Here is a 17,652-nt window from a genome sequence, read left to right on the forward strand (position 1 = left end):
GCCGCGTACCGACGCAAGTGTGAAAGAAGCCTTAGAGAGATCGAGGTGCCATGTGCTTCATGACCAGGAGTATAGCACATGTGCCGCAAAGAGAGAACCGAGTACTGGATAGACTTGTGTGACCCACCTTACCAGCACATACTTTCCCACCCACAGGAGACCCTGACTTTGCCCGTGTATATTTGCAGAGCCACGTTGGGCTTGTACACGACTGTGGCCCACACCTTTGCAAGCACTGTAGAATATTGATAGTGGTAGCGGAAAGTACTGGAAACTGACCACTGCCAGAAGATGAGGCATTGTTGTTTTCACAGAATATCACTGGAAAAGACACCGTGCCTGCCATTGTCGGCGCCATTGACTTCATATTCTTAGCAACCACTGACTTTCATCTGAGCTGCATATCCATTTTGCCATTTGCACTGCATAACCCTTTTCCTCCCTGCGGAGTATTCCCGTTATTAAACTTGTTAACCCTTGCTCTGCCTCCTGTCCATCACTGCATTCCGCACCCGCAGTGCCGGGTAGTGAGGCGACTTTCTCGCATTGCACGGGCAAGTGTGACCCCGGCCTTCTACATGGAACATACTTTAGGTTTTGGATGATGAAAAGATTACTGCAGACCACAAATTGCTGCAAAATCTGCATGAGGACCCCCTGATCCCACAGGTCGCCACGTGTCACACACTAAAGAGCTGCAGTGGTGGGAGACTATCACGGACATGTGATCACTAGCACAGCCACACAGACTTTCGCTATAGCACTGCAGCCTTTCCTACAAAGCCAGACGGAGAACCTCTTCCCTAAACTACAACTCCCATGACGCCGCGCGGCACCCGCCTCCCTCGTCCCAGCTTGCTACTTATTGCGCCCTCTAGCGCCGAGCCATTCGCACTCCACAGCATTCCCTCAGTGCCTCGGAAGCACTTCTCATTTCCTTTCATGGCGGCCGCGCAGGCGCATTTGGCCTCCACCGCGGCGTTCCGCGTAGACCCAGCGATAAAAGGAACGGAGGAGGGAGGCCAAAGGATGTCTAAGGGCCCTGTCCCAAGTTCCCCGTCCGCCTCGGCTAGCTCCCCGGCAGCGGCGGCAGGCGGGGCGCTCCAGGCGCAGCCCGAGAAGCCTCAGCACTACACGTACGTAAAAAAAAAAAAACAGCTCGAGACGGCTGACGTCAGCGGGGAGGCGTGAGTCACGCGTAGTGCCCCGCGCCTAGGCCGGCGGGAACCGGTCAAAGCTGGCTAGTGGAGGGGGCGGGGCCGGGGCCGCTGGGGCGATGCCTGCTCTGTGCCGCCCGCCTCACCACACGGAGATAGGAACAGCTGTGTAGTCACCAGGAGCTGCTTCTTTATTGAAGAGGGAATGCATGGAAAATGGTGGAGGCTCCTGCCACCTGAGAGCTGTGGGCCATTAGAAATGAATAAACTTGATTACCGTTTTGTGTATGCAGGCCCTCTGCAGTCCAATGTGTCGCTATGGTACAGCCTATACGGTATTTGCCAGGCTAAAGTGGATGAAGGAGTTGTGTCTTTTAGTTTTTCATCCCCCTGGATGCTCCACTCTGCCGTGCCAATGAGCCCAGTGTTGTCCGTCTCAGGGGTCCCAAAATCCGCCCCCTCTCTAATCACACTGGTCCTAAGGGGTCGGTAACCCGCATCACCCAAAACCCGCTTTAACCCTTTGCTGCTGCAGACAATTTTTGTCTTTACGGTTGCATTTTTGCCTCCCTTTTCCCTCCAAAAAAATTCTCTTCCTCCATCGTCACATCCATGCGCCAGCTTGGTATTTTTTATTATTTTATTTTGCAGGGCGAGTTGTAGTTTTGAGTGACATCATTAATCTTACCATATAATGTACTGAAAAGTGGGGGGAAATCCTAAGTGGAATAAAATGGTGGTAAGAAAAAAATTGGCATTTTTTTTAAGATTGTCTTTAACCCCTTCTTGACCTTGGGATTTTTTGTTTCTCCGTGTTCGTTTTTCACTCCTCTCCTTCCCAGAGCCATACCTTTTTTATTTTTCCATCAATTTGGCCATGTGAGGGCTTATTTTCTGCGGGACGAGTTGTATTTTGAACGACATCATTGGTTTTACCATGTCTTTTACTAGAAAACGGGAAAAAAATTCCAAGTGCGGTGCAATTGCAAAAAAAGTGCAATCCCACACTTGTTTTTTGTTTGGCTTTTTTGCTAGGTTCTTTAAATGCTAAAACTAACCTGCCATTATGATTCTCCAGGTCAGTACGAGTTCATAGACACCAAAGATGTCTCGGTTATTTTTTATCCAAGTGGTGAAAAAAAATTCCAAAATTTGCTTAAAAAAAAAAAGTGCCATTTTCCGATACTCGTAGCGTCTCCATTTTTCGTGATCTGGGGTCAGGTGAGGGCTTATTTTTTGATCGCCCGTTATTGCATTTTAATGCAATGTCGCGGCGACCAAAAAAACATAATTCTGGCGTTTCGGATTTTTTTCTCGCTACACCGTTTAGCGATCAGGTTAATGCTTTTTTTATTGATAGATCGGGCGATTCTGAACACGGCGATACCAAATATGTGTATGTTTGATTTTTTTTTTTATTATTATTTTATTTAGGATGGGGCGAAAGGCGATTGATTTAAACTTTTATATTTTTAATATTTTTTTCATATTTTTAAAAACATTTTTTTTTTTTTACTTGTGCCATGCTTCAATAGCCTCCATGGGAGGCTAGAAGCTGGCATAGCCTGATCGGCTCTGCTACATAGCAGCAATCATCAGATCACTGCTGTGTAGCTGAATTGCACGTGTGCTGTGAGCGCTGACCACAGGGTGGCGCTCACAGCAGGCCGGCATCAGTAACCATAGAGGTCTCAAGGACCTCTATGGTTACCATCCTGATGCATCTCCGACCCCCGATCATGTGACGGGGGTCGGCGATGATGTCATTTCCGGCCGCCCGGCCGGATGCGGTAGTTAAATTCCGCTGTCTGTTTGACAGCGGCATTTAACAGGTTAATAGCGGCGGGTGAATAGCGATTTCACCTGCCGCTATTGTGCGCACATGTCAGCTGTACAAAATAGCTGACATGTCGCGACTTTGATGTGGGCTCACCGCCGGAGCCCACATCAAAGGGGGTGACACGGCATGCGCAGTACTAGTACGGCGCATGTCGTGAAGGGGTTAAGATTGTCTTTAATACGTTGATTGTGTGGTCAAAATGACCTGATGATATGAGTGTAGCGACAAGAAACTTGTATAGATTTTTAAAAAAAATTTTGTACATGGTAAAAAAAGTTAAAAAACAAAAATTGCCAATTTTCCAAGTACTGTAAGAACATTTGTATTTTTCCATGTACTGACCTGTGTGTAGTCTTGTTTTGTGTGGTGCTATTTTGCTATGGATTTGGAACACACATGACATTTTGATCACTGTGGCTTTTTTTTTTCAGGGCAGTATAGTGACCAAACAGCCCCATTTTTTTTTTAATGAGGGGGATAAAGAGGGTAATTCAAATTTTTATATTTTAGCAATTTTTTTGTTACATTAAAGTTATCACAATTTCAGGTCCTCCTATCGAAAATACCGTATAGAGTGGTATGGAAGTTTAGTTACCCCCGGGCAACATTACTCTGTTATTGTGAACAGTTAAGCAAGTTAAAGGTGAAATGACTTTTGTGTTTGAAACTGTTAAACTGTAAAGCGCTGTGGAATATGTTGGCGCTATATAAATAAAGATTATTATTATTATAAATGATCTTTGAAAGGCCTAAAGCTAAAGATGACACATTTCCTTTGTATTTTAGGGAAAAAATATCTGTTTTCATATTTTACTTTTTAAAAAATTACAAAAAGGAAAATAGGCTAATGCAAAAGTTTTGGCACCCTTGGAGATTTGGGTGCTCCGATAACATTGACCAAGGTTTCAGACCTTAAAGGGACTCTGTCACCTGAATTTGGAGGGAACAATTTTCAGCCATAGGGGCGGGGTTTTCGGGTGTTTGATTCACCCTTTCCTTACCCGCTGGCTGCAATATTGGATTGAAGTTCATTCTCTGTCCTCCGTAGTACATGCCTGCACAAGGCAAGATTGCCCTGCACAGGCGTGTACTATGGAGGACAGAGAATGAACTTCAATCCAATATTGCAGCCAGCATGCAGCCAGCTGGTAAGAAAAGGGTGAATCAAACACCCGAAAACTCCGCCCCTATGGCTGAAAATTGTTCCCTCCAAATTCAGGTGACAGAGTCCCTTTAAGTAGCCTGTTAGTACACAAGCCGTAACCCTATCATTGTTAGGAAAGGCCAGGTGATGCAAATTTCTCAGCTTTATATAAACCCGGCCTCCTCTAACCTTGTTCAAAACCCTACCAGCTGTTTTGCACTATGAAAATGGTGGAGGCCCACAAAGAAGGAGAAGGCTATAAGAAGATGGCAAAGCATTTTAAAGTTGCCCTTTCCTCAATTAGGAATGTAAATTAAGAAATGGCAGTTAATAGGAACAGTGGAGGTCAAGATAAGATATGGAAGACCAAACAAAATTCCAGTGAGAGCTGCCCATAGGATTGCTAGAGAGCCAAATTACGCTGAGGCTGCGTGTCCACGATCAGGATGGCCGGCGGTATCGTCGGAGCGGCTTTGCCGCTCTGCGCTAAGCCCCGTCCCCTTCTGGGATGCGATGATGCCGGATGTGTTCACAGCACACATCCGGCATCATCGCTCCCCACCATAGGGCCCTGTGCTATATCTTGCGGCGACGCAGCGTCGCCGCAAGATATACGGACATGCTGCGATCTGAAAAGACGCGCAGCATGTCCGGAGTCGCAGGGCCGCCGCGTGCGTGTTACATTATATCCCCTCCACTATGCTGTAACATCTGGACGCTGCGGCTCTATGCAGCGTCAGACACGCAGCGTTTCCTGATCGTGGAAACAGACCCTAAAGAGAAGAAAAAAGACGTCGCATATTGAAGAGCACATGTAAGTATAAGGGGCAACGGTGAGACACGTCACTCCCCCACATGGGTAAGACAGAAAAAGCTCATTTTTACCCTTCGCCATGACAGCACCCACTGGAGAGATAGGGATCCGCCCCAAGGAACAGGAAACCTACAGAGACATAAAAGGGGGCGGTCCCCCTCTCCTCAGTTTAGGTTTCCTGTTCCCAGGGGACAGGATCGCTGGATTCTCCAAGGAAAATCTACAACCATACCTGGGCCACAAGCATCCGCCTGTGCGGTCTCTGCGGGAACGGCAGGGGATGCGGTCCTGAAGCAGCGTCGGGGGAGACTCCGTTAGACGGCTCCCCCCTCGTCTGGCCGGCATGTGGGATGGCTGGGTCCATAGGGGCTGGCCGAATCCCGGTGCGGCCGATGGAGACGCCGGACGCGGACCGACTTATGGGAGGTCCGCGATTCGTGGCTCTGCAGCAGCGGCAGCCGGCACACCGCTCCCAGCTGCAGCCTGGAATAATGGCGGCCGCACATGCGTGGAGCGGGGGAAGATTCCCCTTGCTAACCCGGAGGTAATGGTATACTTCCGGGTCACTCACACAGCGGTGAGGGGAAGCGCGGTTCGCGCAGGCGCAGTACACCGCTGTGTGGGGTTGAATGAAAAAAAAAAAAAAAATCCGGATCTTGGCATATAAAAAGGGGATGGTTGCAAACGCACAGGCGATGCAACATGTCATCCCCAGGCAAGACGGTGGACCCAGCAGGGGAGCCACCCAGCAGGAGGTCCTCGGATGCCAGCCACAGAAGCGAAGCCTCAGATTCCAGATCCAGGAAGGCGCTTCAGCAACCTGATCCTGTACCGTACAGCTTCACTGGGTGAGTGTTAAAACCCCTCTGCCTATAAAGCTGACACTCTTTCCCACAAATCTTTTTTCACCCAGGCCAAAAAGAGACAAAAATCTAAGCACAGACAGTGTGCATTATGTGACGAGCCTCTCCCAGATGCCCACCCCAAAAAACTCTGCAACCAGTGTATCACCGAAACAATGCAGAGTCCATCTATGTCAGTTACGGATATACGGGCCATAATTAGGGAAGAGTTGCAGGCCATTACACAAGCCAGTGCACCCCCTAAAAAATCCAGTAAAGACAAGGCTGTATCCAGCTCTGAGTCCGATGAGGAAGGCGTCATCCACTCAGACTCCTCACATTCATCATCCTCTTCCTCCACACAATCTGACATCGGAGGTCGAGCTTGTTTCCCCCTTGATGGGGTTGACAACCTGGTAAAATCCATCAGGAATACGATAGGTTGTGAGGATACAAAAGACGACCAAACTGCACAAGACATCATGTTTGCAGGGTTGGCAGAGAGGAAGAGAAGAGCCTTCCCAGTAATTCCTGCCGTTAAGGCACTAATAAGGAGGGAATGGGAAAAACAGGACCAGAGGGGTTTTCTCCCATCAGCCTCCAAAAGGAAGTACCCCTTTAGTGACGAGGAATTAAATATATGGACCAAAATTCCTAAAGTGGACGCAGCTGTGGCCTCCACTTCTAAACAGTCAGCCTTACCAGTCGAGGATACAGGCCTACTTTCTGATCCTCTAGATCGAAAAGCAGAGTCGTCACTGAAAAGATCATGGGAAGCTTCCACGGGCATATTTAAGCCAACGATTGCCAGCACGTGCACAGCTAGATCCATGCTTGTTTGGATCGACCAGTTAGATCAACAGATTGAGCAGGGGATCTCCAGACAAAAATTGCGGGATGCACTGCCATTAATTAGAGGAGCAGCAGCATTCATGGCCGATGCGTCAGCCGACTCTCTACGCCTTGCAGCGAGGTCAGCAGGCCTAGTGAATAATGCCAGACGTGCGTTGTGGATGAAGAGTTGGAAGGGGGATACACATTCAAAAGCTAAGATTTGTGGTATCCCGTGTGAGGGTGAGTTTCTGTTTGGAAAAGCTTTAGATGATATCCTCAAAAAGGCAAAGGAGAGGAAAAAAGCCTTCCCTGACCCCCCGATTCCTTTCTATAGGAAGACCTTTAGGAGAAGACCGTTCGGGAAAAGAACGCAAAATGAAAGACCATCACGGTGGGCCACAAAAGAGGGAAAACAGAGTGGCACTATGTTTAAAGGGCCCCCCTTCCGTAGAGACAACAAATATTAATGTACCAGTTACCCCAGTAGGGGGCAGGTTAAAATTTTTCTTTCCCCAATGGCGAAAGATTACGTCAAATTCCTGGGTTCTGAATGTTATTAAAGAAGGAATGAAAATAGAATTCCTCCAAATTCCCCATAATTCTTTTGTTTTAACAGCCCTTTCCTCACCAGTTCAACAAAGGGCCCTTGAACTGGAAATCCAAAATCTCATAGTAAAAAATGTCTTAGGGTATGTTCACACGTTCCTGATTTCCATCCTTTTTTTTTCATGACTGTTTTTTAAAAAACTGCAGCTCTTGGCAGAAAACGCAGGTCCTTTTTTTGGTCCTTTTTTTTTTTTTGATCCTTTTTTTGATCCTTTTTTTGATCCTTTTTTTGATCCTTTTTTTATGCAGTTTTCTATGCAGTTAAAATGGCTGAAAATACCCTACCCCTACCCCTAACCCTACCCCTAACCCTATTCTAACCTTAGTGGAAAAAAAAAAAAAAAATTCTTAATTTTTTTTATTGTCCCTACCTATGGGGGTGACAAAGGGGGGGGGGAGGGGTGTCATTTACTATTTTTTTTTTTTTATTTTGATCACTGAGATAGGTTATATCTCAGTGATCAAAATGCACTTTGGAACGAATCTGCCGGCGCATGCGCCCGCCATTTTGCAAGATGGCGGCGCCCAGGGAGAAGACGGCCGGACGGACATCGGGACGCCGGGTAAGTATAAGGGGGGAAGATTAGGGCACGGGGGGGGCATCGGAGCACGGGGCGGTGGGATTGGAGCACGGGGGGGCGGGATCGGAGCACGGTGGGGCAGCCACACTCCGCCCACGCACTTCCGCCCGCTTCCCCGCACTTCCTGCTGCAGCGGTTCTGCACCACAAACCGCAGTAAAACCCGCAGATATTTTTTTCATCTGCGGGTTTTACTGCGGGTTTGACCTCACAATGGAGGTCAATGTGTGCAGAACCGCTGCGGCTCCGAAAAAAGAAGTGACATGGTACTTCTTTTTTCCCGCAGCTATTCAGCGCGGTTTTTTTTTTTTTGATTTTCCGCATTGTGGGCACAGCAGTTCCTGTTTTCCATAGGGTACAATGTAATGTACCCTGCATGGAAAACAGCTGCGGACCCGCAGCGGGAAAATCGCGGCAATTCCGCATGAAAAAAAGGATCGTGTGAACATGGCCTTAGGGTGCCGAAGGGACAAGAGGGTAGAGGGTTCTACTCTCCGTTATTTTTAATCCCTAAACCCGATGGTTCCTTTAGAACAATTATAAATCTTAAAAAACTCAATACGTTTATTAAAAATTATACGTTTAAAATGGAATCTATTAGATCTGCCATTAAACTCCTCTATCCAAATTGTAAAATGGGCGGCATTGATTTAAAAGATGCCTACTACTATCTCCCTATTCACAGCAGATATCAAAAATACTTAAGAGTGGCGGTAACTCTTGAGGGGGAGATTCATCATTTCCAATACACAGCCATGCCCTTTGGTCTCTCCACAGCTCCAAGGATTTTCACCAAAGTTATGTTAGAAGTGATGGCCTACCTCCGCCAAAAAGACACCTTAATCATCCCCTATTTGGATGATTTTTTAGTAGTTGGAAATTCGTCCGTTCAGTGTGCTGAGCGGTTAGCTGACACTGTTTCATCCCTAAAAAACCTGGGCTGGATCATCAACTATGAAAAGTCCAGACTCATCCCACTTTCTCTCCAGACATTCCTAGGTTTCAATTTAGACTCCACAAAACAAAAGTGTCTACTCCCACAAGTAAAGGTATCACTAATAGAGGAGAAAGTAGCGGCGGCCATTCAAAAACCCCAGATGTCCTTGAGGGCAGGAATGTCCTTATTAGGATCCCTTTCCTCCTGTACTCCAGCTGTTCAGTGGGCACAACTTCATACCCGAACATTACAACATCAGATACTTTGGGAACAGAGGCAATTTTTAGGGCACCTTGAATCAAAAATAACATTATCAGGGAAAGTGTTATCATCTTTGTCATGGTGGTTGGATAGCAAAAACTTAACGGAAGGTGTCGCTTGGGTGATAACACCATCCCACACGGTAACCACTGATGCTAGTCCCCACGGGTGGGGTGCACACATGGGGGATAAATTCTGCCAGGGAATATGGAATAAGAAGGAGATTTTAGATTCATCAAATTTGAAAGAATTGAAGGCAGTAAACTATGCACTGCGTCAATTTCTCCCACAGTTACGAGGAAACCACGTCAGAATCTGTTCAGACAACACTAAGACAGTGGCGTATTTAAACAAACAAGGCGGCACACGATCAGACGCTCTAATGTCTTCCGCAAAGAATACCTTAACCCTGGCCGAAAATCATCTATTGTCCCTCTCTGTGGTCCACATCAAAGGAGAGAACAATCAACAAGCAGACTTTCTAAGTCGACACACTCTACATCAAGGAGAGTGGTGTCTAAATCCTCACATATTCCACAAAGTGACATTATTATGGGGCAGGCCCCAGATAGACCTGTTTGCTACGGAACAGAACAGACAAGTCCAGAAATTTGCATCTCGGTTCCGTGCAGACCACCCGGACATTCTAGATGCTCTTCAAACACCCTGGCAATTCAAGCTGGCATATGCCTTCCCTCCGATAATTCTGCTTCCACAAGTAATACGGAAGATCAGGGAAGAACAAGCCAGGATAATATTGATCGCACCATTCTGGCCCAAAAGACCATGGTTCTCGTGTCTGCTGCTGTCAATGTCAGTGACAGATCCATGGGTCCTTCCCTCAATCCCAGACCTTCTCTCTCAGGGACCTTTCTTCCACCCTCAGGTGGACAGCCTCCACTTGACGGCCTGGAATATGGAAGGCAGATACTAAATTCCAGGGGGTTCTCAAAAGGCCTCATTGATACACTCCTGCTTAGCAGGAAACCATCTACAACTAAAATTTATACCAAGATATGGAAAAAGTTTCTTCAGTTCCATACAGGTTCAAACCCCTCTGAAGTTCCAATAAAATCTATCCTAGAGTTTCTACAGAAAGGGAAAGAATTAGGTCTGTCAGTTAACACACTAAAAGTTCAGGTGTCCGCTCTGGGAGCCCTCTATGGCCATAATATTGCGGGTAATAAATGGGTATCCCGATTTATCACGGCTTGTGAGCGAGCTACTCCGGTCCACATACCTAGAATAGCTCCTTGGGACCTAAACCTAGTTCTAGACTCTCTAACGGAACCTCCATTTGAGCCTATAGACACAATATCCCTGAAACACTTCTCACTAAAGACAGCCTTCTTAGTAGCCTTAACATCGGCTAGAAGAGTCAGCGACATTCAGGCCTTGTCGATAGATCAACCTTACCTTCTCACATTTCATGACAGACTAGTTTTAAAACCAGACCCCTTATACCTTCCTAAGGTAGCAGGGAAATTCCACAGGTCACAAATACACCTTCCTACTTTCTTTAGAGACCCCTCTACTCCTGAAGAACAAAAATTTCACACTTTTTAGATGTCAGGAGAATAGTCTTACAATATATTGAGAAAACTAGTAGTTGGAGGCAGAGTAGGGCTCTGTTCATTTCCTTTCAGGGAAGAAGGAAAGGGTATGGAGTCACGAAAGCAACATTGTCCAGGTGGATAAGAGATGCTATCCGGTTGGCCTACTCCATCAAGAATATAGAACCTCCGGAGGGCATTAAAGCACATTCCACTAGAGCCATGGCTTCCTCCTGGGCCGAAAAAGGGAACGTTCCAATTGAGGACATATGTAAGACCGCAACCTGGTTGGCTCCTTCCACTTTCTATAACCACTACAGGCTTAATCTTTCATCAGACTCTGACCTACACTTTGGCAGGACTATCCTCAGCACGGTGGTCCCCCCCTAGGTGTTGGTCTCTGGAAATCTCTCCAGTGGGTGCTGTCATGGCGAAGGGTAAATAGCCGTATTACTTACGGTAATGCTCTTTTAATGAGTCCATGACAGCACCCAGTCACATCCCTCCCTAAATAGATAAAAGCCAATGTAATTACTTCTATGAAGTTTATAACCTGATAGGTTGCAATATATGACTAATACTGGCGGTCCTCCGGGTACTCTGAAATTAAACTGAGGAGGAGAGGGGGACCGCCCCCTTTTATGTCTCTGTAGGTTTCCTGTTCCTTGGGGCGGATCCCTAGCTCTCCAGTGGGTGCTGTCATGGACTCATTAAAAGAGCATTACCGTAAGTAATACGGCTATTTTCATCTGCACTATTATCGGCACTTTAGAAATCTTGCATGCATGATGACTCAGATTTGACCGCATGTACACTGTACTTTTTTTGTTTTTTTCTGGTCACATGGACAAGTAGCGGTCTCTGGACCTAATTGGGCTCCGTTTCAAATGTAATCAACCTCTCGTGTCTCCCCTCTTCCTCATAGTTTGTAAGCTTGCGAGCAGGGCCCTCACTCCTCTTGGTATCTATTTTGAACTGTGATTTCTGTTATGCTGTAATGTCTATTGTATGTACAAGTCCCCTCTATAATTTGTTAAGCGCTGCGGAATATGTTGGCGCTATATAAATTATTATTATTGTTATTATTATAATCAATGCTATTTCTTGGTGCGTATTTTCTGAGTGACATGTCAACCCCATAGTGCACCTATCCTCTGTTTCCTTCCCTCATATGTACTCGTCCTGTGTATTGGATTTAGGGTCATTGGTACCCGATATTTTATCTTGATGCGATCTAATAAAATTTGTATTTGATTATTTACAAAATGTTGTCTCACTCTATTGAATCTTTTTGAGTAATTGAGCTCCATTTTTATATAGGAGCTACTCTTTCTGCTGGTTATTACCGCTGGTTATGTGTATCCGCAATGTCAGTTTATGTTAAGTAAGTATAAGTAAAGTATGTAAAAGTTTGAGAAGCATAGGCAAACATCTAAAACCAAGCAATATTAGTAACAACCCCCTAGGCTGTAATGTGCCAGTTATTCGCACCACAATATATAACAAGCAATAATAGAGAGCAAGTATTATAAACAGGTTCCATTTGTTACCATAATATCAAGTAAAGCCAGTAATAGTACAATTCATGTATTTCTTAATGATCATATACAGCTCTGGCAAAAATTGAGACCACTACAAAATGTTCACTTTGTCTGACTTTTCTCTACATAGGTATATTTTTGAGTAAAATGTAAATTGTTCTTTTATTCTATAGACTACTGACATGTCTCCGAAGTTCCAAGCAATAGGTTTTGTATTTATTTTGTGAAAAGAAGAAATGGTCAAAATAACAAAACAAAAACCCCCAGTGCTTTCAGACCTCAAATAATGCAAAGAAAACAAGTTCATAATACAACAATGCTAATTTTTTAACTCTGAAAGAGTTCAGAAATCAATATTTTGTGGAATAACCATGATTTTTAATCACAGCTTTCATGCGTCTTGGCATTCTTTCTACCAGTCTTGCACACTGCGTCTGGCACAAAACTTTAAGCAGTTCTTCTTTGTTTGATGGCTTTTAACTATCCATCACCCTCTTGATTACATTCCAGAGGTATTCAATAGGGTACAGGTCTGGAGATTGGGCTGCCCATGACAGGGTTTTGGTGTGGTGGTCTCTTTTTTTTTTTTTTTTTTTTTTTTTTTTTATGCCAGAGCTGTTGAAGTACATGACTAGTGCAATACCAAATAAATAAATAGCGGCTCGTGTCTCTCTGCACCTTATGAGCTGCACATGTGGGTTATCACATATCGGCAGATGAATAATTGGCACATTAGGGTTTTTTTACATTGTTACTGCTTGGTTTTAAATGATTTTAGATGTTTGTCTATGCTTCTCTATACACTTTTGCATATTTTACTTATATTTAGCAGTGTGCATCATTATGTGGTGTCTTTTTTTTTTTTTTCTCCTCTTTTGCCTCAAGCTGTTTTCTACATGATGCAGCACCCTATTTTTGATATTTAACTAGTTGTTCACCCTTTTTTCTTATATAAGAGAGGCAAATCAGACCCCCCACCCCCCCCATTTAACTGCAGAAGACTTCACAAAAGATTTAGCAAACTCTGGAGTTTAGGTACATTGGTCTGCTGTTCAGAGATGCCTGCACAAATATTGGCCTTCGTGAAAGAGTCATCAGAAGAAGAAAGCTCCTGCGTCCTCACCATAAAATTCAGAGTCGGAAGTTTACAAGCCTTATGCATTTTGGAAACAAGTCCTGTGGATCTATGAGGTTAAATTGAAACTATTTGGCCACAAAAAATCAAAGGTATGTGTGGAGAAAATGGGCACAGAATTTCAGGAAAACATCTCTCCAACCATTAAGCATGGAGGTGGATCAATCATTCTATGGGGTTGTGTTGCAGCCAATAGCACGGGGAACATTTCACGGGTAGAGGAAAAAATGAAGTCCATGAAATTTCAAGAAATTATTGATGCAAACATAACATCTGTTAAAAAAAGGATATCTTGTACAAAAGCCCATCAAAATCCACAATAGACTACCTCAAAAGGTGCAAGCTGAAGGTTTTGCAATGGCCCTCAGTCCCCTGATCTGAACATCATTGAAAATCTGTGACTAGACCTCAAATTAGCAGTGCATGTGCATGCAAGACAACCAAGGAATCTCACAGGACTGGAAGAATTTTCCAAGTAAGAGTGGATAAAAATCCCTCAAACAAGAAATGAAAGACTCTTGGCTGGCTACAAAAAGCGTTTACAAGCTGTGCTACTTGATACTAGCCATAGATGGTGTCCAAACGTTTGCATCTGCTCATTTTCCGTTTTGTAATTTTTGAAATGTAAAAGATGAAAATATATTATGTATATATTTTTTCTCCTAAAATATAAAGGAAATATCTTTTAGCCCTTTAAGAGATCATTTCATCTTCAACTTTCTTAACTGTTCACAATAACAATCATATTGACCATGGGTGCCCAAACTTTTACATGCCACTGTACTGTGATACCACAATATTGCAGTATATAGTGAAAATCTAAGTCTCCTTTGAGGCTGAGCTACCAAGATGGCAGCAACTGGGGCCCTCAGCTGCCATGGTATGCCATCGGTTCCCCACGACGATGTTGAGGGGGGCTGATTGGAGAGAGTGCTCACAAGCATTTGCAACCAAACCATCTAAAGGGGGTTATACAGGATTTAACACGTTAATCAGACACGTGTAGAGAAGTTAACTGTGTTAGGAGGTTAAAAAAAAAACCGTTACGTTTCTGCCTAAAACTTTGCCCAATTTGCGATTATTTCCTTTCGCGCTCCTTTAATTTATCAATATCAAAACTCAAACATGAGCAGAACAGAGGGTGTAGGGCAGGACATGATTGTTAAGAATCGAAACACAAAGTATGTAAACTTTCTTTCCGTAAGACTGGAAATCCCCTTTATGATCATTGTCTCATGACTCTGGTATTATGTTGGTGCATTGCTGATTTTTGGCTTGGAGAACAGAGGAGGCTTGTAGACTGACCTCTTTGCCCCCTTTATGTCTTATTTCAGGCTGCCGATCTTTTTGTTTTCAGTGAGATGTTGATATCAGTAGTCTGCCAGCATCTCTCCTAGAGAACGCAGGAGCGCTCAGCAGAGTGAGCCGACTGTTATCTATTGTGTATGGGGTCCCTTAAGGTACCGTTACACTAAACTATTTACCAATGATCACGACCAGCGATACAACCTGGCCGTGATCGTTGGTAAGTCGTTGTGTGGTCGCTGGAGAGCTGTCACACAGACAGCTCTCCAGCGACCAACGATGCCGAAGTCCCCAGGTAACCAGGGTAAACATCGGGTTACTAAGCGCAGGGCCGCGCTTAGTAACCCGATGTTTACCCTGGTTACCATTGTAAAAGTAAAAAAAAAAAACAGTACATACTCACATTCCTGTCACGTCCCCCACTGTGTAAGCGCCGGCCGTAAAGCAGATCAGTGACGTCACCGCTGTGCTCTGCCTTACGGCCGGCCGGCGCTGACACAGTCAGTGCAGGAAGCTGACGCCGGGGGACGTGACAGGAATGTGAGTATGTACTGTTTTTTTTTGTTTTGTTTTTTTACTCTTACAATGGTAACCAGGGTAAATATCTGGTTACTAATTTCGGCCCTGTGCTTGGTAACCCGATATTTACCCTGGTAACCAGTGAACACATCGCTGGATCGGCGTCACACACGCCGATTCAGCGATGACAGCGGGTGATCAGCGACCAAAAAAAAAGGTCCTGATCATTCCCAGCGACCAACGATCTCCCAGCAGGGGCCTGATCATTGGTCGCTGTCACGCATAACGATTTCGTTAACGATATCGTTGCTACGTCACAAAAAGCAACGATATCGTTAACGAAATCGTTATGTGTGAAGGTACCTTTAGGCGAAGGCTAAATGGTGATTTTTGGCATTGCATCTAATTCTATGGAGTTACATTGTGACCTAGTGTGACTGCAATGAAGAGTTACAATTGTTTTCGTAAGTGTTGTTTGCAAGTCACACATGATATACTGGCCATAGACCAGGAGTCTCAAACTCAGTTGGGTATATGGACTTCACATAGAAAAAATGTGAATTTAAAGGCCCACATTCTTTGCAAGGCGAGATTACATTTTTAGTGATACTATGTTATTTTTTTTCTATGCACTTTTGATCATTTTATTTATTTATTTTTAATGGCTTTGATCGTATGGGTCATTGTACAGTTTTATAGCTTGGGTCACTAAGGGTGGGGCATAACAAACATGTACTTTTTTTTGTTTACTTTAGTTTATATATAAAACAGCATTTTTAGTGTAAATAATATTTACATACTTTTATATTTAAATTTTTTTGTTTTACAATTTTTATTTCCTTTTTTTTTTCTCCCCTTAATTGGCTACATAAAATAATTGTGTCTTACAATTAGCACCATATAGTAATTCTGACCAACATTTTATAGTAATGTCCACATCAGGTAGCAATGTCCACATTCCGGTCCACATCTTGTAGTATTGTCCTCTTGGTCCCCATCTTGTATTAAAGGGAACGTTTTGGCTGATCTAAGATGCGACCAGTGCCTTTCAGGACATATCTACAGCATGCTGTAGATAAGTCCTGAAAGGCAGTGACCACATCTTATAGCAGCCAGAACTGCTGACAGGTTCCCTTTAATGTCCCCATTCTGGTCAATAACTTTTCCCAATTCTGCTACACTTTGCATACACATGAAAAAAAATCCTTCTCAACTGACCTTCGCTCTCTTGGCAAATGGCGTTCTCATCTCTTCCTCCAGCCTCCCGACGTCAGCTGCCGACTTCTGATTGGCCGCCGGCTCATATTGGTATTGCGGCACAAAGAGCTGGTGTCTGCACCATGATAGATTTCCAAGGATGCACATTCAATTAAAAAAAAAATCACTGACATCAACAGCCCACAGGACTGGGCCGCGGTCAACACTGGAGCTCTGTTGCCTGTGGGCTGCATGCGCCCCCCGGCTCACGTGTTTGAGACCCCCGCCATAGACTGTGCAAGTCACATGCAACTTGTTAGCTGCTTTGTTTTCGATACTTAATGGTATATGACATTGAAATAACTTTGATGTTTTTTTTTTTTTTTTTTTTTACCTGGGCTGTGGAGTCGGTAAGCCAAACCTCCAGCTCAAACTCCTTAAATTTCCATGACACTGACTCCAACTCTACCAAAATGGGCTCCGACTCCATGACTCCGACTCGACAGCCCTGTTTTTTTACCAGTAGAATTTCCACATCTAACGCACTTTTATGAGGAAAAGCCACACAAAACTATACCCACAAAATAAATTGACATGTTGCGGATTTAAAAAAAAAAAAAAAAACACTGCGGGTGAGTTTTATGCAGCTTTAATTTTTAAAAAAAATAAAGCACAGGGTGCATGATGTTTCTGTAAATCTAATCCACTTTGCTGGAATGTTAAGATGCTGTGTCTTTTGCACAGTGAAAATACAAAGTGAAAAATTAATTGTGGAACTTGCAAAGATTCTTCATACTAGGAGACCACTGCATCTGCCTTGCTGGTCACTACTTAATAAAACGAGTAAAATCCAGCGCTATGAAGTGAAGGTGCCAAATAGTGGTGACCGAGCATACTCGTTTACTCGGGTTTTCCCGTGCATGCTCGAGTGGTCTCCGAATATTTGGATGTGCTCGGAGATTTAGTTTTTGTTCACACAAGCTGCATGATTTACGGCTGCTAGACAGGCTGAATACATGTGGCAACTCACTAACAAACAGGCAATCCCCACGTGTGTTCAAGCTGTCTAGCAGTCGCAAATCATGCAGCTGCTGCGAGGGAAAACTAAGTCTTCCAGCATGCCAACATACTCTGAGACCACCCGAGCGTGCTTGGGAAACCCGAGTAACGAGTATACTCGCTCATCACTAGTGCCAAATCTGTTGTTCCCCACACTGACTTCCATTTTAACGCTTTCAGAAATGGCTAATTATTAGTAACTAGATGGTGGCCCGATTCTAACGCATCGGGTATTCTAGAATATGCATGTCCACGTAGTATATTGCCCAGCCACGTAGTATATTGCCCAGCCACGTAGTATATTGCCCAGCCACGTAGTATACTGCCC

General features: G+C 44.5%; 1 protein-coding gene across 2 annotated transcripts in view; it reads left to right on the forward strand.

The window, feature by feature from the left end:
- The first annotated feature begins 963 nt into the window (after nt 1-963).
- Nucleotides 964-17,652, forward strand: part of UNK (unk zinc finger) — a 110,445-nt gene continuing 93,756 nt past the window's right edge. For both annotated transcript variants that reach the window (XM_069752046.1, XM_069752047.1), the window contains exon 1: nt 964-1,136. In XM_069752046.1, coding sequence (XP_069608147.1) covers nt 1,030-1,136 — 107 coding nt within the window. In that variant the 5' untranslated portion in view covers nt 964-1,029. The remainder of the gene's footprint in view (nt 1,137-17,652) is intronic.

Source organism: Ranitomeya imitator, chromosome 2, assembly GCF_032444005.1.
Source record: "Ranitomeya imitator isolate aRanImi1 chromosome 2, aRanImi1.pri, whole genome shotgun sequence".
Classification (NCBI taxonomy): Eukaryota; Metazoa; Chordata; class Amphibia; order Anura; family Dendrobatidae; genus Ranitomeya; species Ranitomeya imitator.